General features: G+C 45.2%; 1 protein-coding gene across 3 annotated transcripts in view; it reads right to left on the bottom strand.

Moving 5' to 3' along the window:
- Positions 1–4,016: 4,016 nt before the first annotated feature.
- VAPB (VAMP associated protein B and C) overlaps positions 4,017–24,194 on the bottom strand; it is a 56,056-nt gene continuing 35,878 nt past the window's right edge. For all 3 annotated transcript variants that reach the window (XM_038572712.1, XM_038572710.1, XM_038572711.1), the window contains exons 3-6: positions 19,265–19,368; positions 15,795–15,875; positions 13,688–13,864; positions 4,017–10,908 (exon numbers count right to left, since the gene is read on the bottom strand). In XM_038572712.1, coding sequence (XP_038428640.1) covers positions 10,750–10,908; positions 13,688–13,864; positions 15,795–15,875; positions 19,265–19,368 — 521 coding nt within the window. In that variant the 3' untranslated portion in view covers positions 4,017–10,749. The remainder of the gene's footprint in view (positions 10,909–13,687; positions 13,865–15,794; positions 15,876–19,264; positions 19,369–24,194) is intronic.

Below are 24,194 nucleotides of genomic sequence, written 5' to 3'. Positions count from 1 at the left end.
GAGAAGAAAGGGAGTTTCCCCCAGATGATGGCAAAGGAAGGGCTTTCCTGGGACTAGAGCCGTGCAGCAGGTCTGGAGACCAATCAGTCCAGAGAGGAGCAAGAGAACGGAGAGCTCCAGGAGGGACTCCTCCTGAGAAAATACGTAAGAATCAGAGAGTTACGGAATGGGTGAATGCTGTCGTGCTTCTGTCAGAGTCCGGGGCTGAGTTAATTGGAGATATATAAGAAACTAAGCAGGGGAGAGGGGAAGGGTGATGTATAAGAGGGAAATATAATCACAGAACAGATAATACTTTGCGGTGAACAATATCTAAGTCTTCATCAAGCAAAAGGATACTGACATAGCCAAAAATTGTGACATGACACCATGGAAGGGAGGGGAAGCATGACACTATGCTTCAGACAAAGGTTACTGGAGTTAACTCCTCACCTTCCTTAGAAGGAAATCAATAGATAAAACCTCGAAGTGAAAACTCAAGAAAAAGTAATATACCACATGATTGAGAAATACAGATGTTAATACCAGAAGACAGAAAGTGCTAAGTGGCTGCCTATAGGAAGTGGAAGCACAAGGCCATGTGGGTCTGCTGGTTTTCATTATTAGAAATACTTTGCATTTATGCCAATGAGGTGCTCTGGTGGGAGGTACAGTTACAAAATACTGCAAAACACACGACACATGAAAGGATGCTCCACATCACTCATCACCAGGAAAATGCAAATCAAAACCACAAAGTGATAACTGCCCCATGCTGGTCAGAAGGGCTAAATTCAACACAAGATACAACAGGTGTTGGCAAGGAAGTGGAGAAAAAGGATCTCTCCTGCACTGCTGGTGGGATTTGCGCACTGGAGCAGCCACTGTGGAGAACAGCATGGAGGCTCCTCAGAAAACTGAAAGTAGAATTAATGTATGATCCGGTAATTCCACTACTGGGGATTGACCCAAGGAATACAAAAACATTAATTCAGAGGGATACGTGCACCCCAAGGTTTACAGCAGCATTATGTACAGTAGCCAAATTATGAACACAGCCCAAGTGTCCATCCATGGATGAGTGGATAAAGAAGATGTGGTCTCTATACACGAGGGAACATTACTTGGCCACAAAAAAGAATGAAATCTTGCCATTTACAGTGACACAGATGGAGCCAGAGTATCATGCTAAGCAAAATAAGGCAGTCAGAGAAAGACAAATGCCATATGGTTTTGCTACTATGTGGAATTTAAGAAACAAATTAGCAAAGGCGGGGTGGAGGGTGGGGAGAGGAAACCCAAGAAACAGACTCTTAACAACAGAGGACACACTGCTGGTCACCAGAGGGGAGGGGGGTGGGGGCTGGGGGAAGAGGTGATGAGGATGAAGGAGGGCACCTGTCGTGATGAGCGCCGGGTGATGTGTGCAAGGGCTGAGTCACCGCATCATGTACTTGAAACGAATAGAACACTGAGGGTGTCTGGGTGGCTCGGGGCGGGGGGCGTTAAGCGTCTGCCTTCGGCTCAGGTCGTGACCTCGGGATCCTGGGATCGAGCCCTGTGTCAGGCTCCCTGCTCAGTGGGGAGCCTGCTTCTCCCTCTCCTCCCTGCTCATGCTCTATCTCTGTCTCTCATTCTCTCTCAAACACATGAATAGTATCTTTATATATATATATATATATATATATATATATATATATATATATATATATATAAACATCTTTAAATATATATATATAAAACATCTTTAAATAACACTGCATGTTAACTATCTGGAATTAAACCAAAAAACACTGCAAAACCAAATCCAACAACAAAACCTAGAACTTCCCCATCCAATTGCTTTCAGTCCAGTAAGGACAGATTACGGCAAGAAAGGGTCCAAACACTTCGGGGGCCAGGGGTGGTGGAGCAGGGAGGGTGCCCCTGAGCGGGCACCCCGGGGTGCTCAATGTAGCAGTTGAGTCTGTACAAATAAGACCCACCCTCAGGGCCTAAGATTGAGGGGAACGGGGGAAAATAGCCAGAGCACCCGCCGTGAGCTGCCGGGCCCTCCCCGCGCAGCGGCTGGATGGATACCTTTTGATGGTTTTATCATTACGAACGGAAAATACATTCTGCGCTTTGGAGTCACATTTAGGACTGGAAATGTGACTGCGAGGCGGGGGTTGAAATACGACAATGGGTCTTGGCTTGACTTTAAAAAGCCTCCTGCCTCCCATACACATTTTCCTAACATTTTTGAAGTAGCATAAAGGTACATTTTTCAAAAAGTCCATAACACTAATTCTGTGTTTCTCCAAACTTTTACTTTTTTTTTTTTCTTTGAAGTGATTTTAGTGGCCGAGCATTGCTAAGAAGACAGAAACAGAAGTCCTGCTTGGACAAGGGAAAGCAGCTTCGGATGGGGCAGGGGGTGTTTTGGGGTGGAGGGGGGCTCTCCTCCATCACAGAACCCTGGCAACCTCCCAGGCGGTAGATTTGTCTTCTTGAGGCACTCATGAGAGATAATGCCAACGCAGCTCCTTCGATTATTGATTAAAAAACACCTCGACCTCAGAGCTGCAAGGATGACCACCATTTCCAGTCCTTCTCCCAGAACTCCCCATGGTCGAGGACACTGAAATGTGCCTCATTTGTGCCCCCCTGTGAGAGGGACCCTGGGAAGCAAGAGGACATGCTCATCTCCACTATCGCCATCGGGACAGGCTAGAAGGCAGGAACGAGAGCTTGATGGGTTGGCAATATCTCGCCCTGCTCCACCCATCTCCACACCCCCTGCAGCACGCGATTTCCCCAGGAGAACAATACCGTCCCCTCCTATTTCCACACTCATGAATGTCCCCCTGTAGAGTCCACTTCTGCTGTCCTAGCACCGGCCCTGGACGCGGTAATTCCCTTCCTTTGAACGTCCATCATTCCAGATCTTCTCGAGTGGGTTCAAACAACCTTTACGTGGAGAAGCCGCTCAAAGTCATGCAAGGACATGGAACCTAAGAATCTGCGCCCTTTCCAGATGAGCAAAGAAATAAAATCAGACATGGCAACACGCTAGCAGAGCAGGGTGGCAGGCCGCGCTGGGACAGGAGCTGGCATGTCCTCTGTGGACGACGGTGTGGCAGGCTCGGGACAAAATGTCAAATGCGGCACCCTTTGACTCAACCACGTCTCCTCTAGGAACCGTGCCCTCTTGTTCCTGCTCGTGTACAGGGGCACTGCTGCAGCTGTGTCCGTGGCAGCAGGACTAGAGGCGAGGGAAGTGCACCCTACAGAGGGCTGGCTAGTGAACCACCGCACATCGGGAGAACCACAGAGCCATTAAGAAAAGGCGTGTGGACATGGTCTCCGACATATTACAAAGTCAAAAATCACGCATGAGGGGGGCGGGTAGTGTGTGCTCCCATCTGTAAGAAAACATGGGGCTGTGTGTGCTCGGAGTAGGATCGCGCAGAGAGGATCTCCGGAAAGAGGCAAACAGGAAATGGGAAGTCCAGGAGTCTCTGGAGAAGGGCAGTGGGCTTGGGCCTGGGGGTGGGGTGGGGGGATCGTCGTGCTGTCTTTTGGACTGGTGTCAAGTCTTAAGGTTCGCAGGTATTACTTTTCCAAAGGAGGTAAAAATGCGGCCATTAACGTTTAAAAAGGGAACACTGTTCAGGTGGAGAGCTGTCCACCGTTTCTTAGAGGCGCCCCACCTTGCAGACTTGGAAGCAGTCTACACCAGCTAGCACTCCCTACATCAACCACAAACCCTCCCCACCCCACCCCCCAGGAAGTCCAGGAACGCGGGCCTGTTCCCACGCTGAGGCTCTCTGCGCCAAAGTTCGCTCATCAGTAAAATGAGGAAGTTGACCTAAGTCATCCCTTAAGTCTGTTTCCGTCACACAAGATATCTATGATTTTTCATCTTAAACTGATTTTATGTTCCTAAGAGTCAGTGGTGGAGGAAAAGCGATGGGCCCTAGTGTGTTCTCTAAAGCATATCCAAATGCTCTTAAGCCATCCATTCAAAATAATTTTACACTGAAGCATCCTTTAAATATATTCAGAGCACAGAATTTATTGAACATAATACGGAGACAGCTAGTACAAAAGTTTATGCCTCGGTAGGGCAGGTTTCATCAGGCCGACACAGAACATGTGAGAACACGTTGTGAATGGCTCTTTCGATCTGGACACTGCAGAAATACATCTCCTTCCCTCCGGGAAATGTAAAGTCAGCCATAAAACCATGAATTTATTACATATCAGATAACCAGAACGTATGATGGTAGAGTCCTTTCCTGTACCAACTTTTTAAATGAATTCTCTGTCAAAACAGGAAATACAACTTAAAATACAGAAAAGAAAAATTATGAAAATGAAAGCATTCTAAGACATCTCTTAAAATACTCGATCCCCAAAATGTTAGTGTACATTGGAGTCAGAATAAAAACACACACCGCAAACTGCAGAGATTTTTTTTCCCCCCAAGACAGGGAGAAAGCTGTAAAGCAGAGGGGGGGGACCGCGTGCACCGCTGAAATGACTTCTTTACTCACAAAGGAGAGAAGAGGTAAAGGGAACATTTAAATAGATCATTCAGAGTTTCTTATAGGAAGTTCCAAATGGCAGCAGTTTATAAATTCTTAAAAAAGGAAATGCTAGCAGCAGAAATGAGAACCAAATGTACTCTGCAGTCTGCTCTCTACATAGAAGCTCAAATCACTTTACTGAGGTTGCTTACGAATGAAAAGCACAAAAACAAATCGCTCCCGTTGATTAATTCCTCAGCATCTCCTCCAGCACCTAACCTACAGAAGGTAAACCAATAAATGTGTGCTAAACGCATGAATGCTGAAGGCAAGCGGGGCTTGTACACATGGTCTCAGTATTACAGACAATAAATTCTGACCTCTGAATCCAAGTAGAAGAGTCCATGGAAAAACCTCGTTTGAAACGAATGCCGCGGCGGAGGGTCACAGCTGAACCCTGAAGTACAAAAGGAAGATGGGAATGCCGGCTTCCGGTTCAGAGAGAGAACCAGACCTTTTCGTGTCGCGTGGAAAACCATCGAGTCAACGTGAGAAACATGCATGCTAATCTGTCATTGTTTTAAGTCACAAAAAGCTATGTATGCATCGTCTGCGCTACGCCTTAGTGAAACCGTGTCGAGCTACTGGGCTTGTCTACCCTGGTTGGCATGTTCTGAAGGGAAACAGGGTGAACGGTGACCTATTTCGCTCGGGCCGGCGGCGGTGGCGCAGGGCCGGAGTGACCGGGCCCCTCGGGTGGCACTCGAGGGACTGCAGCGAGCACACGGGCCGTCCTGCGCCCGTGTCCATTAGCCGAATGATTAAATATACATCAACCCTGTGGTATAATAAAGTAATTCTAATAGGGCATTGTCACAGGATCAATGTTTCCTGGTTTAAAAATAAACATTAGCATTTATCTAGCAGCAGCAAACTATTATCCCATGGTACTGTTTTATTCAACTGACATCTTTTAATCAAAGCAATCCATATTGTGGCAACATTCCAAGGTATCATGATTGCAAATATCTACGGCAAGTTAGGTAATAGCTATGTTTTTGTTGCTAGCTTTTTCTTCCTCTACGGAGTCGATGCAGATTATTTTCTAATGAATTAATTCCATTAGGAAAAAAATCCAAAGTAATTATATTACTCGAGACAACCTCTCATCTACCTCCTCGGGTTTCACTTGTAACTATTACACACAACCGTTCATGTGTGTTCCAGTCTTCTGAATTTTCCAAAATACCCCTGTGATGAACGTAAGTAAAAAGAACCTTTTCAGTGGCCTAGATGACGTGGCTAACACCCCACAGACGGAGGTCCGGATCCCCTGCCAGGGGCTGGCGGGGAGGGGGGGCGGCTCGGGCACCCCAGGTGACATCCTGGGGGGTCGAGCCCATGGGCTGTGGTTCAGGAGTCTGGCTGGAGGCCCGTTGGCTGCTGCTCCCCACCAGGGTCTGCTGTGACTTGTGCCCTTCCAGGATTAGCCAGAGAAGCGTGGCGCCAACTTGGGGCGAGGGCTGAGCCGAGCAGCCGGCCGCCCTTGAACTCGGCAGGCCTCTTCTGTGATACCTATTCTCATGAACTGCCCTCCGCTTCACGTTTAATTTACAGGTTCTGGAAAGCCCCGTGGAAAGCCTCCTTCCCTGCCTCCCTGAGACAGACTGGCGTGTTTCCTTGCTACGGCCCCCAGATTCACTCCCCGCGAGCATCAGCGGAGATCTTCAGGCAACCAGAAAAGGGAAAACGCACATTTTCCTCAGTCTGAAGTGTGTTTAGTTTCAAAAAGAAATTAGAAAAGCATCTCGGCACGAGTCTGGGTTCTACTTCTTCTTGAGAGTGACCGCATGAGGGATGAAGGGCAACATCTCTGATGAGGGTACAAACGGTCCGAGTGGCCGAGGCCGTGGGAGTCACACACCGGAGCCTCCACGCGGCTCCGCTGAGCGGGAGGCACGGAGCTCCAGGCCGTGCCTTAGCGATCCCAGCCTCACGGCGGCCTTCGTGCCCAGGGAGAGGCTCTGCAAAGCTGCTCAGCGTAACATCTCGGAAGCTTCATTTCCTCACGTGCAACACAGAGCCCCCAGCTCCCCCCGCTCCCCACCCCCGGGTCACAGCTGTGGTGAGGGAACGTTCTGGAAATGTTCTGCACAGGGCAGAGGGAGCGCTGGCTGGAACAGCAACTTTCCCTAGGTTCCTGTCAAAGCAGCTCCGTCCGAGGCAGGTTACAGAGAGCGGCCTTCCACACACCCAGCGGGGCGGGGAGAGCCTGAGGGAGCCCCCGGGCGGGCGGTGCGGGCGGTGCGGCTAGGCCCGAGGTGCCTCCCGGCTCCAGCACTGGTCGGGGCCGTAGCAGCTCCCACCCGGCTCTCAGGGACTTCCTCAGAGCAGGTCCCTTCAACGGCAAGCATGCCTCTAGCCGGAGGCGCTGGGACAGGCCGGGGGAGGCCGCCCTCGGGGAGCGGCCCGCCAGCAGGGGGCGCAGCGGCCCCTGCCCCTGAGGAGGGCTGGGTGGGGACCTGGGACGCCCAGGGTCCCACCTCCCTCCTTGGATCTTTCGTTCAAATCAAGAATTTCACAAACCATCCCCAGAAACTTGTAAATGGTCTAGTTTACAGAAGGGGCTGACGATGACAAATGGAGCTGTGTTTTGGCATGGGTTTGAGTTTGCAAATACAAAGATTTGTGTGTGCAAAATATATAGGCACCATTTGGAAAATGTTAAGCTACTTACATATAGTACATATGCTACACACACACACACACACACACACACACAGTTTGTTTTCAAATTAATTTGAAAGGCTATTTAGCTCTGAGCTATCACTGCATTCAGTTATATCAGACCCAACACAGCCTGCAAGTCCGCACTGATATCTTTGGATAGCAGTTCTGTTCCTGGGATTTGTTTGAAAGCGTTTAGGTTTTCACGGATCACTGGAGGTTCCTCATTTTCCCCCCTTCTGTGTTATGTAGGTATAAGCCATCTCTCTAGGCATAAACTGTCCACTGGTAAAAATCAATTTTGATTTTATCAGTATTTATTACTGCTGGTGCCAGCAATTTAGAAGACTAGAGAGGGAAAACATGCAAATCTAGACGAAGGAAAAAAATTAAAGCTGGGTCCTCATACCTACAAATAATATGACTTGCTGTCTTTAAGAAGTATTTTGTATTGTATGGAGAGAGCTTAAATTATCAATTTAAAAACTCAATCAATAAAAATTTACAGGATTGTTATTGCTTACATCTCTTTTGTATTTGTGGGCTCGGTGGCAGGTTTCTAAAACAAAGGCACCACTCCCAGAGGTGCTGCAAAGCAGCGCCCAAGGCACCAGGCAGGAGTCTGGCCTGCCCGTGCCGCGCCAGTTTATTCTACGTGACTCTTCCCCTCTTGGAACACGCCAGGCCACGTGAGAGGACTACACATCTACCCTCTGCCTCACTCTCTCATGCTTCCTCTTCTGTCATTCCAGGAGAGACACTCAAAAGTGCGGACCTCCCCAGGTTTAAGTTCTGGCCCCCGACCCTTAGCAGCGGTTGTGCCACACTCTCCCTCTCCTGACACACTCTACTCACGGGATGACTCACATCATATCCAACCTTCCCACCATTACCTTCCTTTCTCTCCCGGGGGAGCTCCCTTCTGTTCAGCCAAAAAAGCTTCATAAATTAAGATGCCGTCACCAAATCATAATCTCTAAAGGAAAGAGAGATTTTACAGGAGGATTAGTTGGAAAGATAACTGGGGATCTGTAATTCTGATTTTCAGCTACAAACAAAAGGCCCACATCTTCTGAGAAGCTGAATGTCGTCTCCTACAAATACATAAGACGCTAAGTCACTTCCCAAGACCTGGAAAAGAATAGATATCTGAGGCACTCTTTTTAAGAACTTAGTCGTCTCCGTGCACGCACGGGCAAATTCCAGCCTCATAGGCCAAATCCTACCAGCTGCTTTTGTGAATAAAGTCCATGGGAACACACAGCCACACTCCCTGAGAAAAAGTCTACAGAGCCCTGCTCCAGGGAAATGGGACTGTGCTGCACTCCCAGGAACAGTCTGAGACCCTCCTAATCATGGTCCTTTTGAGGCCATGAGCTGCTGGAAGCTAAGAAGACTGGTTCGCTACAGCTCACACACTTGGACAGACTGTACTCCACTTACAGAAAATTAATGGCAGAAGGCACAGTCTTTTCACCCTGTTCTCAAAGTCCCTGGATCCACATGGACAGTACCAGGACTAACTTCTACTTGGGCAGCCCTCCATGTGCACACACTCCACGCAGACCGACCACCAGGCAGGTGGCTGAGAACCAGGTCTGATCATGTTCCCCATGAGTACTCGGGATATAGTAACTTCTCATGAAGACAGAAGCTACTTACTTAGACCACAGACACCCAGCCTCTCAGGCTCTAGGTCCCTGATCAGATCCTCAGGGCCAGAAGCGAGGCCCTTTTGCCCTGGCCAAGCTCAGGAGAAATGTGACTCAAGTGGATGACTTCTAAGAACTGTCTTCCTTTTGATGACTGTCTTTTCAAACCCACCCATTTCCCGGAGCCATGCTCAGCATGCCGGTCCCTAATCTTCTGCATGGCTCCTTGACACAGAGGAGACATTTCTTTCTACTGAGGGGCAAAGCAATGGAAAGGTAAGGGTGACCAGCTGCTTAAAGATTTTTCAGCAGTTTTATTTTTACACTCTCAGTTGAAGCCAATAGTACACACACACACACACACACACACACACTTCAAATCATTAAACATATATATTTCTCATTGAATTGATAGGGCTCATTTTAAAACCAACCTTCCAATAACAAAATAATATTGAGGATCATAAGGATAATAATTTCCCCCCTATAGCAAGTGTGACAAAATGACAAAAGAACTCTTAATTCTGGGGCTTTATTTTAATTTTTTTTCTTTTTAAGATGCTACATAGTCAAACAGAATTGGATTGGTCTTTTATGGCATAAAATTAATTTACAGTCAAACTCTCAATCACTACTTGACGATTATCTGGAGCCTCTCACCCCTCTCCCGCCCCCACCCAGCTGGTTCCCTGTCTGCTACCATTCTGCTGCCTCATTCCAAGCAAGGGCCACATGGGAAAGGTCAGGACCAGACTTGGGGCACATGTGCTGGAAGAATGAGTGGCGGCTGAGGGGTAATGAGGGAAAAAAACAAGATCAGCTAGTCTTCTCCAGTTAGAAAGGGTAACAGAGTTGACTGTTGCTACTAAGGACTTCCCTCTCTTTGACAGTTGTTATTTATTTACACAGTGAAACACTTCTGGCAGCTGTTCTACAACATTCCAATAAACCACACCTCCAAGCTTACATAGAGCCCAGAACCTCGAGAGAGAGAGAGAGAGAGAGAGAGAGAGAGAGAGAGAGAGAGAGGAGCCCACAGCTCTCCAGCAGCAGTGCCAGCGTCACCCACTGGCATTAGGTAGCACAGGTGATTTTTAGGCCACAGCATTAATTATAATCTTGTGGCAATAAGGAAACATGAGATGAGATACATTAAATAAGTTAAATATGCATTAAACATCTCTGAATAACAATTCAATCTCACTACATGAACCAACAGTAATTTAGCTTGGTCCCTTTAAGAGAACAAAGCATTGACTTTCATTTCCAAAGTGTTGGGTCAGTCCACCTCCTGCTGCCTCCCACTGCCTCTCGCTCCTGATGGGCAGATCTGACACTGCCACAGCACAATGCCATTGGCTTCTGACCCTGTTCATCAGTCCCAAGGAACCGACAGCTGGGGACAGAACGTGGAGCAGCAGCCCAGAGAGTGAGTGAGTGGGTGGGGCTTGCTATGTGGAGGTGACGGCCCTCCCCACCGCACTGGGTTCCAGCTCCCCAAGGCCCGGCACCAACAGGCAGGAAGAGTGTCTTGTTCTAAGAGAAGTAATCAACCCAGCCACATGTACCAAGGCTACACATGTTTAAAATGACACGACATGCCATTACGATTTAATCACGGTTTCCCTTGTCATTAATAAAGACCATTCTTTTCCCCCAATCATTTACTATACATTTTTAACTCTCTAAAGGATTGTTACGTTATAATTGTGTGTGTGTATGTGCACGCGTGCGCACGCGCAGGGAGGGAGTAATTTAAAGGCAAGACCTGTGAGATGTCATCATACATGAACTTCTTTTTTACACATGGTTATGATAAAGTCAAAGCCCAGGGGATGGCGGGCCCATCAATCCAGTGTGCCGCCCTGTGCCCACTGCCTCTACAAGGCGATCTTCCCTATGATCACACCGACGATGAAGAACAAAACCACGAGGGCGAGGAGCCGGGCGCTGAGGCCCTCCTCCTTCCCAGCTGGAGCTAACACAGGCACAGGGCTGTTGCTCTGAGCTGTCTTCCTCATCCGGAGTCCATCTTCCTCCTACGGGAGCAAAGGCACATTTCAAAGACAACCCAAGGCACCAGAAGCAAAAGTCAACTGTCAGTTCAACAGGATGGGCCTTTAAAAAACACACTTGAATCACATGGTGTGGGCCAGCCTCCTCATTTTTCAAAGGGAGAAACTGAATCCCACAGAGAAGGCACTGGGTTGAGGTCACTCAGAATATATTGCCAGAAACCCCTCTTTCCTTCCACCCACCTACACAATGCTGCTAGGCACCTTTTTATACCATACATCTAAGTACCTTGGTTCCCCAGGACTTACAGAAAAAAGCCTCTGAAAGGCTCAGCCAGTCTCTTCTGCCCCCAGGAGCCATCTACCTCTCTGGCCATGCCTCCGGGCCACCCTTCTACATCGGACTCCAACCCTCTCTGTCTTCCCTCCCTCTACGGAGCAGGCTTCCCTAACCAAGTCATCCAGTTTTGAAATGATAGGCATTTCTCAAAGCACAAATATAAAAATCACAAGAAACTACACTGTGCAGCAGCTTTCAAATGCAGAACTCTGTATTGATGAGTTACATGTAGACTGCTGGACAGAAAACATGATATTTGGAATATTAAAATGTGACTGAATCTCATATATGCAGCTCAGATATTTTTCTACTTAATGCATGGAATAGAAACTTTTTCTTCCTTTACTCCCAAGGCCAACTCCACACCCCTCAACAGGGCATGCAGCAAGGCCTCTGTACTTGGGCTCAGGTGCATCTCTGGCTAATTACCCCAACTACTCATCCCCAAACCTGTCCGTCCTGGAGACAACAGGCAGGCCATTGTGCTGACTCTCCACAGCACTTGTGGCCATCTCTGTGGGGCCACTCATCATTCAGCTCATCAGTACTTTTGTCCCCAGCTACCCTGGTCAGCAGGGAGCTCCTCAGTGGCAGGGACAGCTTGTATTTGTGCCCACAGTGCTAGTACATGGGAGGGGCTCAGAAAATGTGTTGGCCAAATGAAAGAATGAAACAACACAAAACAAGAAATCAGTATTTGGCAGGATAAAGAATCTTCTAATGTCAAGATTGGTCTGATAATATTTTAAAGATATTCTGCTCATGGGGCATGGCCAATATCGCTGCACAGTGATAAATGACTGGTGTTATTCGATTAACTTCAAAAAAAAATGGGCACAGCAAAATACAGCATTTATTTTATTGGGTTTATACAGAAGCTATTTCTACCTATTTATCACTTTAAACGGCACAGGACTCTGTTTCTGAAGAGAAATACACTCAAGGAGAAGCTTTAGGCATATCTTAGATTTTTAGTCAAAAAGTAAAGTGTCAGCTTCATAATTTACACCATACTAAAAGAAGTTACTGAACGAGGCAAATCAAGATTACTGCAAAAAAAAGAAGATGATGCCATTCTCCAGACACTGTCAGGTCTCCTGTATCTATAACACTGTCAGAATAAAAGAAGGAGAAGTCAACTGAATGGAATGTATTTATTACATGTGTCTAGTGCTATGGTGGTTAAAGAGCAAAAGCCTAGGGCATGGGTGAGTGGCATGATCGAGAAGTGAACAGACCAGCCTCATATTTAAGCTGCAACAGACGTTCCTATGACCAGATGCTCAGAACCATTCTCTTCAAGACCATGTCTGAAATAGACATACTTTTAAGGCTGGACGGCGCCTCAGACAGGTTTTGTGAGTCGAGGCCCAGGAGATGCTGTGACCATCACAGATCCAGAGCTAGTCAAGTGTGAGCAGTCACTGGCATAACACCGTAGGCCAACAAGGCCAAATGAAGTGCACCCTACTTTCCTTTACTGCCCAGTTCAACCTGACCCTCTTAACACCCATGCCAACTACCTCTTCAACAGCCACAAGCTGGAGACCCGGGTTTCTCCTTCTATAATCTCCACCTGTCTACTGTGACAACTTCCCATCTCCAATCTCATCACCATGTGAACCAATCTGAGGAGATCCTACTGCCCAGACCCACCTAGAATCTTCAAAAACCAGAATTATGCCTATGTTAAAAGAGTACAGGTATTTACCTATTTACCCTCCTAAAGAAAAGATTCTCACCTACTGGGGATATAGTAGGGTTTGACACTGTGAATTCAGGATAACCACTGCAGTTTTGTGTTTAGTCTCAGAATTTATCTTCAGTTTACACTAATGTGAAGGCAAGAGGAGCTCTTACAAGAGGACAAGAGTCTGCAGGCTGAGGCCGGAGAATGGAACCACTGTGAGCTCAGGGCACAAAGCCTGGGTTCAAGTCTCACTGCAAGTACGACCTCAGGCAAGTCACTTAACCTCTGCTCCTCAGTCTCCTCACCTGCACACTGGGGATGGTAACAATCCCTACTCACAGAAAGGTTTAGAGGATGAAATACATTATTACAACATATCAAATACAAGGGAACAAGAATTTAAATAGTTGAAAAGCTTCTCCTCAGACACTGGTTAACTTGAGGGGTGGGAGTGGGGTGGCAGGAGGGAATCAGAGCTCTTTTGAGAACCTGATGAAAGCCACAGAAATTTCTCCCTAGGGGAAGAATGTGTAAATACAAAACAACTCTACAAATTCAGGGATTTGTCAACTCCCCCACTCAAGATCAGAGTGTTAAAAAGTCCCTGTTTTTTATAGATTATCAAGAAATAAAACACTATTGGAGTGCTCAGTTGATAGAGCGTGTGACTCTTGATCTCAGGGTTGTGAGTTCAAGCCCCATGTTGGATGGAGAGATTACTTAAAAAAATAAAATCTTAAAAAAGAAAAGAAAAGAAAAGAAAATGCCATTACCTTGAATTGCTTGTTTTCCTCCCGGAGCCTCTGCACTTCACCCTGCAGCCTCTTACACTCTTCCATCACCTTCTTAACTTCAGTGTCATCCAAAGAAGAACTCAGAGCTTTAGACACCGTTGGTGTTTCTGTCTTTGATGCAGTTGTGGGTATAATTTTATTTATTTCTACATCATGCTGTTCAGAAATAAATGAAAGCGCAAGTGTCACCAACTATGTAATAAAGGACTTTTTTATGCAAAGTAAAGTAGTTCTCGGCAAACACCACACGTGGTAGCGTTTCATCCACACTGTAAAATGTCACATTTATTTTAAAAATGGATCACTTTATCTAGTATCTTAATAATCTAAAGCAACTGGGCCCCAGAAATTATGGATAAGGACAAATAATGAAGTTCGGCTGAGACTAATACTTCAAAGGAAAAGAAAAAAGCCTGTGCATATTGCACGATCAAATTCCTGCCATGTAAAAATTAGCATATCGTAATCGTGCAAGCTCAGGAGTTATTAGCAACAAATTACTGTCACCAGGAAGACCTCAACATCCCCAGGACAGGCTGGGATGGGGGAGGTGGGAGGCCAGGGAGAATGTTATACAGAGGGCGATTTATTTCATGAACTCAGAACTTCGAAGCTGGGTTGAAGGTGAAACTAGCGAGGGAAGCTACACATCCTCTACTTCCCCACCGAGACCATTACGACAGCCTCTGGAGAGTGCCTGGGGAGGAGACACTACCAGGGAAGGCATGGAAGTGGTCAGATGTGCTGGCCATCACTGCCCTGCAGGTTCCATGCAGCACACTGAACACGACTGGCTCTCCCTATTGCACTCTCTCTAGTATGACTCTTCCATCTTCCAGGTGAGAAGAGGAGAGCCCTGCCAACAGCAAGGCTCCCATCTACAAAGCTGGTACAGCAGAGAGCCAGGAGCAGAGCACAGGTCTCACAGCTTCCCAAATCAACCTTCCTGGGACAAAATATGCATTGGGAATAGTCAAAACCAACAACAACAAAAATCCCATTACCCGTTCAAAGAAACAGGCTAATGATGGTGGTCAGTCATTGAGCAGGAAGAAAATACAGTAGCCGTGGCAAAATCAACAGCGTTCTGGAGATCACTATGGACAATGCTAACAGAATGTGAGCATTTTGATTTCCCAACTCCAGCTATTAACAGCCAGGGCAGTGGAATGTTCTACAGGGTGTTTTTAATACAAATTAAGCTTTTTCCGACTAAGTGGAAGGAAGGTCCAAATTAGCATTTCAGATACAGTCTTCTCTCTTCAACTGGTCATGAGCAAGGGCCATGACAGGCCTGCCCCTTGGTTTCATGGAGAAAAGCGAGCTGACAGCTTGGAGGCAGCTAGTCCTTTCTCTTACGACATATGCCTTAATGCTAATAACTTAGGCAGCACAGGGGGTGACTCAATGGACAGTGCTTCTGCCCCCACCAGCGCACAATGGGCAAGTGTCTGGAGACCATTTTAGTTGTCACCCAAGAGGAGTAATCACCTCACTAGTACATAGTGAGGAGAGGCCAGGGATGCTGGTAAGACAGCATCCCCCAGCAGGGAAGGATCCAGCCCCGACGTTAATAGTGCTGAGGTTGAGAAACCCTAATCTAAAAGCAGGTTTTGACTAAAGAGGCAGGAAGGTAAAAAGGGTGGTGAGGTGGTGTTAGGGGAAAGAGTAGACAGAGAGCCCTAAGACAGTAGTTTATACAGCAACAGAACCTGAGAGCTTACCACCTGTCCATCAAGCACCATGATAAACGGCAAATTATTCCATTTTAGACTTACCCACTCTTTTACAGCAACCTATCACTTTGCCAAGTAAAAGAAACTCTTTAGGATTTATGACATTTCAACAGCCAACAGGTTGTACTTTTCAAGAAAAAAAATTGTTTCAATTAGTTCTCTTTCTGCAAGTCTCTCAAAGGCTGATTTCGTGAAGGCCCACTTATTTGTTGACTTCAGCTTATTTTTTTCATCAGACATCAGAAGAAGGAAAATAATTTGCCAACTTAAATCTTGGTTTTGCAGGAGATGGTATGCAAATAAGTATCAGCTTGCAACATTCAATTATTGTTAACTATAAACATACTTACTGGTTTATCATTTTCTGCTGGCAATTCAAACACACATCTAAGTTTTGAATCCATAAGGTCTTCCGGTTTTGCCTCCTTCCACTAAAACAATTTAAATTTAATAATCAGGATATTATAAAGCTGCTGGAAGAATAATTTTCTTCCTATAACTGACAATTTTAAAAAAATACTCTTAATGAGAAAGCCCTGATGTATATCAAACAAAGAACTTACGTCTGCTGCGATTTCAATATTTTTAACATGACAAGATTAAATACACTAGCTTTCCTGAATATTTATTACACTTTCCAAATCCCAGTCCTGCTGCTGCCTGATTCCTCCAAGTCAACCAATGCTGCTCCTGTTGCTAGTCTGTGGGAAGCACATGGGACAAAGACAACCACTGTTGAAGGAAGAGGAATGTTCTAAATTATGTCTGGGTGGTCAGAGGTCACTCTGGCTCTCCTTGAGAAAATAAAACTTACGTTGTCAGGTACATCCTTCTTAGGGTAGCGTATACTACGTGGGAGTGGTTTTAGAACCACACTGCCAACTATCAACAGGGTGAACTAATGAGTGAACCCCTGTCTGGGCTGACCCCCCCACTCTCTCTGGTCTGCTGGTGAGGACACCTTCCTGACTAAAGCCATGCTCTGGGATGATGTACTCCTGGCTTAATCCTCCTCCTTTGGGCAATGGAGGGCAGGAATTCCAGGGTATGCCGAGAACTGCAGACCAGCGTAGCAGGAAGGTTAACACAGAAAAAGAGAACAAACCTTCCCACCCTCGGCCCAGGACCATGCAGGAGGCAGCTAGCGCAACACAGGTACCAAGAGCCAGAAATAGGAAACAATCTGTATGTCAAGCAATAAGGAACTGCCAAATAAACCATGGCAGGTCCATTCAGTGGAATAGCATGCCATTCACAAGTGATACTGAAGAGTATTTAATTACACAGGGAAAATTCACAGAACATTAAGTGAAGAAGCTACAAACAATATTTTAAGTCTGTTCCTCTGTATACACACAGTATACAAAAGTTCTTTTGTGTGTCAAAAGAACATCAAGCAAGGGTCAATCACTAGACACTAAACCACCAGGTGAGACTGCTGGTGAGCAGGTTATTCACGTGGTCTCCAAGCGTCCAATTACTCAAGAGTATCAAAGATCACATATTAACCACAAGGGGCAACCTTGCCTTGACACTGGAAAGTTGGCAGTCACCAAATTAACAAAGTAATCCAACTTTTAGCATCACCAGTAGAGGGACAACCCAGTACTGAATGCCTTCTGATATGATGCATATATGGTATTACTTATGGAATATTCTTGCTAAAAAACATTGAACCTGAATTTAATCATGAGGAAATAAGTGGACAACCCCAAGAACTGGCCTGGTCTCAAAAAATTCAAAGTCATGAAAAACAAAAAAGGCTGAGGGTACTGTTCTCTACTTGACTAAGAACAACCAACGGCCACTTTGGAGCAACTGGAGAACGCGGCATTGGAGTTTCTCGGTTAAATAATATGATTGGATTAATGTCAACCTTCTCAGCTGTGAGGGCAGTGCTGTGACTGTGTAAGACACTGTCCTTGTTCTGAAGCATGTAGGAGCAAGTGTCCTGAAGTCTGTGTCTTAGAGTCAAGTGGTTCGGCAAAAAAAGAAAGTTTATAAGAGAAATAAAGCAAATGTGGCAAAGTATTAAATGGTGAATCTAGATAAACGTTATAGGAGTAGTCACTGTATAATTTTTTCCACTTCTATTCTATAGATCAAAATACAAAAAAAAAAAGTTAAAAATAAAGAAATAGCACAAGGCTCTGAATAACAGTGATTAGGTCTAGTATAAATAAATAAATACAGGTCAGTTTTAGTTTTATTTGTGCTTATTTGTATATTTCCAAATTTTCCTACCATATACATTTCATATAAAAAATTTTAACTGTTATGAAAATTATCATAAAAAGGAGTGAAATTCACCCTCATTGTATATAGAGGGCCTGGCCTATAATAGTGCTCAGATACAACAGCTTTGGAGACTGTGCCAGGTGTCTGACACACACAGCACACGGAATCCCACGACCAGTGTAAACTACGTTTTTATCCCCCTTTTACAGGTAACCCAACCCTATAGAGAGTTAATGAAAACTGCCCAAGGCCACAACATTAGTAAAAGGCAGAGCTCAGCCCCACACCCAAGACACCCAAGCCCATGCTCTTGTCACTAAGCCATGCAGCAAAAGCCAAGCAGAATACATTCTTGGATATTCCAAATTTTGTATTTGCCATACATTTCCTTGCTCACACAAATTAACATGAAGTGACACATCATGTTCTGGGAATAAAAGAGAAAGTAGTAAATGCCTCAATAATCATTCTTATGAAAGGGGAAGGTAGTCTATTATCACTCATCTCTCTCAAATCTCAAGGTATCTGGCTTATCCCTCATCTCCTGCCCCAAACTTAAACATCCACAAAGATGGTCATTTGTGCTTTTCCAAGACTAACAGAAAAGGCTGAATGGGACACTGGGACACAAAGGGAAGTGGTGCATAGAAAGCCCTTTGCATAAAACTTGAAAGAGAAAAACCACGGTGCTCTGTGAGCCACCACTGCCTCCCAACTGCAGGTACTCCTCAGGTGACCAGTCTCCTAGCCTGGGGGTGGTGAGCTGGAAAGTGATGATGCAGATGTTGAGGGAACCTTGCCTTCCTCTTCCCATGTGTGAATGTGAGGACTCTCCAGTCTAGTGGGGGCTGTGTAAGGTAAGGTTTATCTGTACATTGTGATTCCTGCAGACAGCAGAATGTCCGCCGATTTCTTCAAATGTGGAAAAGTTTACTTTAAGAAGAATTTCCATTATAACCTTTTCCCAGGAAAACCAATAATATCACTTATTCATTTTATAAAAACAAAGTCATCTTATTTTTACTGAAATTAGAGAAAGGGTTAAACATGTATTTAAGCAGGAAAAAAAAAAAGAGGGAAATTAGGGAGGGGGAAAAAAATCATGCTTACCAGAACCAAGCAAGGAAAAAACCCTTTGGCACTGGAGGACATTTAAGTATTTCATTGTCTCACATCCCTCTGGGCTCTTGCAGGGTGGGGGTCAGGGTGGTGGACAGGGAGAGGTGGTAAGAGGCATTCCCTATACTAAGAAGTACCCTTTCCTATGGAGGATGTAAAGGGGGTATAAAGGGAAGAAATCCTCAAACCATTTAAAACACAATTCATCAGAACAAGGAAGTGCTGAAGCAAACTGTGATTTTAAAAGAGTCAGAAAAGAATAGTATTCTGGAAAGTTACATAAAATGTTAAAATAAAAATTTGAGGAAAAACCATAAAGGTAGTCAAAGTACAAACCTCCTTGAAAACACCATTCCCCTTTAAAAACAACTTTGACACATTTTGAAATGCATGCACCCAAAATTCTGTACCTCATCATTTTTTTTTTAATTACTAAAAAAAGTAAGAAGCATTCAGTACTTACTACTGCTTCCATATCAGAAGTGTCAGTCGGAGCAAACATAGACTGAACCATAAACTTGTGTTTACTTTTCTCATTGGGGTCATAATCGAAAGGCTGTAACATCACTGAGAAAGAAAATATTTCATTAGGAGGGTCAGAGCTTGGTTACCCGCAGCCATTTGTTATGTTAAAACTTGTACCTTGGTTATAAAGCAGTTTACCAGGATTCTCATCTGAGTCTTATAAACACCCCAGGTGAGGCCAGCAGGGCAACATGCCTAGTGTCTTCTCCACTTTTCACGTCTCAAACCTGAGATCCAGAAGTTGGGGGACTCGCCCAAATCAAAGAGCAAGTAGTGGGAGAGCTCGGACTTGGGCTTAGGATCCAGGTTTTTTGATTCCTAGCCCCTGGATCATTCACAACTGCCCACCTGACACAGAGGTCTGATATAGGCCCTACAGACGAAGTAAACTAGGTACAAATACCATATGCTTTTTTGCTCAAGACAAAACAGCAAAATGATCTTTTCAAAAAGTAAACTAGAAGAATAATCCAAGACATGTAAGTGACAGTCTCATTTTAGCTTTTCTTGGTCCCATTTCCCCTATCAAGGTATTCATGTATTGCTTCAAATACAATTTGGCCAATGCAGAGTCAGGAAATTTTCACAACCAGCACAATCACAGCACGGGAGAACATAACCAGCCTACACCCCAAAAACCTAGAGGAATCTCATATACAGGCTCCCTCCGGCAAGTCACGCCCACTGCACTAAGGAGGTGCCTCCCTGTTCCTACTGGCTTCCTTAGAACTTTCCACCCTTCTGAAATGGTGGCTGCTTTGAAATACATGATCCGCTGATCCGCTGCAAGGCTCTGGCTAAACCACACATCTGGATAAATTCCGACACACACCTTTTCACACGCAGCAAATGCCTCCTGCAGCCCTGACCATGAGAAGCCCTAATACAAACTCAGTGTCTCCCATGTGCCAGAAACCTGGCTCTGTATGTTAGGCTCTGTATGTCATTTAACTTTTAAGAGGTAGGTACTGTTGCAGAGATTATTTTAATGCCTGTTTTCAAGTGAACAAACTGGAGCACAGAAAGGTTAACTAACCTGACTGAGATCACACCATGAAGGAGGGACACTCAATGCAGGTGGCCCACCACAAAGGACTGACTCGTCCTCTACCAGGTCGAGTGCTGTCCTCCACAAGCGCCTTTCCTGCAGGGCACTCATCGGGTTCTGTGGCCTTTGAGCCCCATCTTATGGTTTCCTCTAAAGCTTACTATCCACTACCCTCTGCAGCAGATAAAGGGCACATGTCCTAAACCCTAGTTCACACTGTCATGAAGCAGCAAAACTTCAGAGCCAAGTGCAACCCAGCACCCACTCCTTCTGCCACACCAGTCACTCCAATAGAAGACAGATTCACATTCTGCGAATTCACATTCCCCTATCATATCACATAAAAAAAAGCAAATAGGGAATCAAAATGCAAATATCCCTGACATCCATCTTTGGGACACAGAGTTCCCTCTACCTTCAGGACAGAGAAAGTCTACTGAAATCCAACAACACAACAGATTTCAATGTTTCGGTACACACAGTTGCCCAGACAATTCTGCTGCCCACATCACCCATCTGACGTGCTCTGAGTTCCAGGGGACATTACTGGGAGATTTCTTCAAGATAAAAATCAATAAATGTACAAACCTTTCTTAAAGGTCACAATCTCAGGGTCATTAGATCAACCCCCCACCCCCCCGTCTAGCTCCATGCTCACAGTTGAGTCTGCTTCTCTCCCTCTGCCCATGCCCCCTCCCCCCATGTGTGCACATGTTCTTTCTCTCTCTAAAGTAAATATAAAAAGAAAAAGTTCGGGTCTTATACACACGTGACATCAAGTCTAGATACCGATACAGATATTCTGAATACCCAAAATCCAAAGTGTGACCACCAGCAGAGAGAACAAAAGGTCATTTAAAACTCAAGGCCACTCTACCTGGAATTTTACTCTTGCAAGTGCAGAGGCACAGTTCCCTCCCAAAAGAGCAGTCCTTGCTGGTGGCTTTGGGCCTGGAAGGCAACTATCTCTCCCTCTAGCACCACCAAGTTGGCAAGAGCTCTCCTGGGGACAGACTTGGGGCATCATCACACACATGGGCTTGACACTTAACCTCAGGGACAAATAAGCAGACTAGCAGATCAGTCCCCAGACTCTTCTGAAAGCTAAACTCCCATCATGCTTTGTCTACCTCCAGGGATGCAACAAGGAAAATACACAAGATAAACTAGGGGGCCAATACCTTCACATGTACTATGATCTCTCTTGGACAAGGACTGTCAACCTTCTTTGAAGTTGGGTCACAGTCTTCAAACTACTGTTCAGATTATGTTCTTTTTTTCTTCTTCTTCTTAAAGATTTTATTTATTTGAAAGAGAGAGAGCGCGCTTGAGCGGGGGCCAAGGGGGGTTGCAGAGGGAGAAATAGAGTCCCCACCAAACAGGGAGCCTGACATGGGGCTCAATACCAGGATCACGAGCTGAGCAGAAGGCAGATGCCCAACTGACTGAGCTACCTAGGTGCCCCTGGATTAATGTTCATTTAAAAAAATTAATGTGAATTAGGTTTTGAGAATTTCAGGTTTCACTTGGCTGTGACAAAATCATGCTCCGGTATTTTTTTTAGCATGGGAAAGAAGAGAACTTAGTCCTACACTACAGATGTCCAGCAGCATGCAAGCTCTAAAAGCAAAAACTGCCTAATCCTTGAGATTTTATTTCCCCAGCTGTGAAAGGCCCCCTATAGTCCTCCACCATGGAGAGCTCTGAGGCTGAACCAGAATTATCTGTAAAAAGCCCTCAATGCTCAGATGATAGCAATCAGAAGACACTGCTAATTTGCAGAGAAGTTGGCTCTTTAGCTCAAACTACATTGGGTCACACACAGACAACTGACGGGTCCAGAGAACCTAAGTCCCCTTCACCTGCAAACAGCCTTAGAAATATCTCCTATTCCCCTTCCATCCCCCCCAACCCTCTTCCTTGAAGCAGTGCAAGTTAGAAAAAAAAGCCAAGAGACCTTCCTGTGGATTCTAGGCATGTGCTAAGACAAAACTGCCCCTTCCCATCTCTCCACCCCACCGGAGCTTCCCAGTCCCCTTCACAACATCCCAGGAAGGATATGAAAAGGACCTCACTGGTGCCACTGTCTACCAGGCTCCACAGAAGGCATGCTTTCAATTGCTTCTCCCAGTCAGTCCCCACAACAATCCACCAAAGAAGCCTGTGTTTCACCTTCCAGATGAGAAGACAAGGGCTGAGAAAGGCTGACTGGTCTCACTTGGATCCCATGGCCAACATATTAAAAGAAAGAGCCAGAGCTCCACACCGGCTTTGCTTCCAGAGTCAGATTCCACACCCAGGTTCTCAAAGCACTATCCAGAGAACCCCAAGGGTCTCCAAACCAAGTGATCCATACAGTCTAACAGCATGGTCATGATAACACCAAGACGTTCTGACCCTCTGCCAGTGCTGAGCTCTGCAGGGATGGCTGGTGCAAAGTGGAAGAGTAAAACCGCCAGCACCTCTTTTAAAAAAAAAAAAAAAAGCCAGGCAACAGTACCCACACAGCAGAGTCTTTGTGTCAGGCATTGCCACACTTGCAGCATTTTTTAAAAGGCTGTTTTCACTTAATAATATCCTGGAGGAAGCAATAAAAATGACTAATTTACTCAACTTCAACCCTTGACAACACATCTTGAAATGCAAGCACATGTGAAGCACTCTGCTGTCAGGAAAAGTGGCTATACCGCTGTTTGGGTTGTGAGCTGAACCAGAGGCTTTCTCATGGAAGACCAGTTACTTGAAAGAACAATCAACAGAAAAACAATGGTTATTCAGACCTGAGTATATATATGGCAGATATCTGCTCAAAAATGAGTGAACTTCACTCAAGGAAAACAACTTATAGTAGTTGCTGCAAATGATAAAATCCAGCTTTCTCCCAAAATGAGACTTTTGAAAAACTTCTGACATCAAGAGTTCAGTTTCTCAAACATTTGAAGACTTTTCTGATGAGATCAGTGACTTTTTGATATTGTGTCAAGAAATATGTCAACATTTAGAAGGTCTGCATAACTCAGTTAACAAAGAGTATTACAAAATCCATTCAAAGTGCAAGAGAGACCAATGCATTTTAGTGAAACAAAGTTCAAATAGTTCATTGTCATGGTTTCAAGGTTCCACATAGACCTGAACTTTAAGAAAAATGCCACTTGTCAAGTTTTGGTGTAGTATCAAAGATATCCACAGTGATCTGAAAAGGCTAGTGAAAACACTCTTTCCTTTCCCAACTATGTAAGTGTGACAAAAATGGTTTTCCTTCATATACATTCACCAAAAGAACACAATGTAACAAACTAAATAAATGTAAAAGCAGGTGTGAGAATCCAGCCTTGTCTTCTGTTAAGCCAGATATTAAAGAGATTTGCAAAACGTGTCAAATAATGCCAATCTTCTCACTGAATTTCTGACTTTTCATTAAAAATGTCCCTGTTAGCATGTAATTGACTTATTAGCATTCTTGAAGTTAATTAATACACTTTAAATTTCTCAGTTTAACTTACACCATGATAAATATTGATACAAACCCCAAATGAAAAGGCACTTTGGATCTTCAATTTCGAGATGTGTAAAGGGGTCCCGAGACCAAAAGGCTAAGCCCTGTTATTCTAACAAGCTGCCTCACATGCCCCTCCAGGGGGAAAATAACCTGGTTAAGTAATTCAAGTGAAGGACTGGTAGGTCTTTCAGTGCCTCTTAGGAGAAAGTGCAGCTTAAAAGAGAAAGCAACTAGGGTGCCTGAATGGCTCAGTCAGGGGAGCATGCGACTCTTGATCTCCGGGTTGGAAGTCCATGTTGGGTATAGAGATTACTTAAAAAG

Source organism: Canis lupus, chromosome 24, assembly GCF_011100685.1.
Source record: "Canis lupus familiaris isolate Mischka breed German Shepherd chromosome 24, alternate assembly UU_Cfam_GSD_1.0, whole genome shotgun sequence".
Lineage (NCBI taxonomy): Eukaryota > Metazoa > Chordata > Mammalia > Carnivora > Canidae > Canis > Canis lupus.
This window is presented reverse-complemented; position numbering and strand designations above follow the sequence as displayed.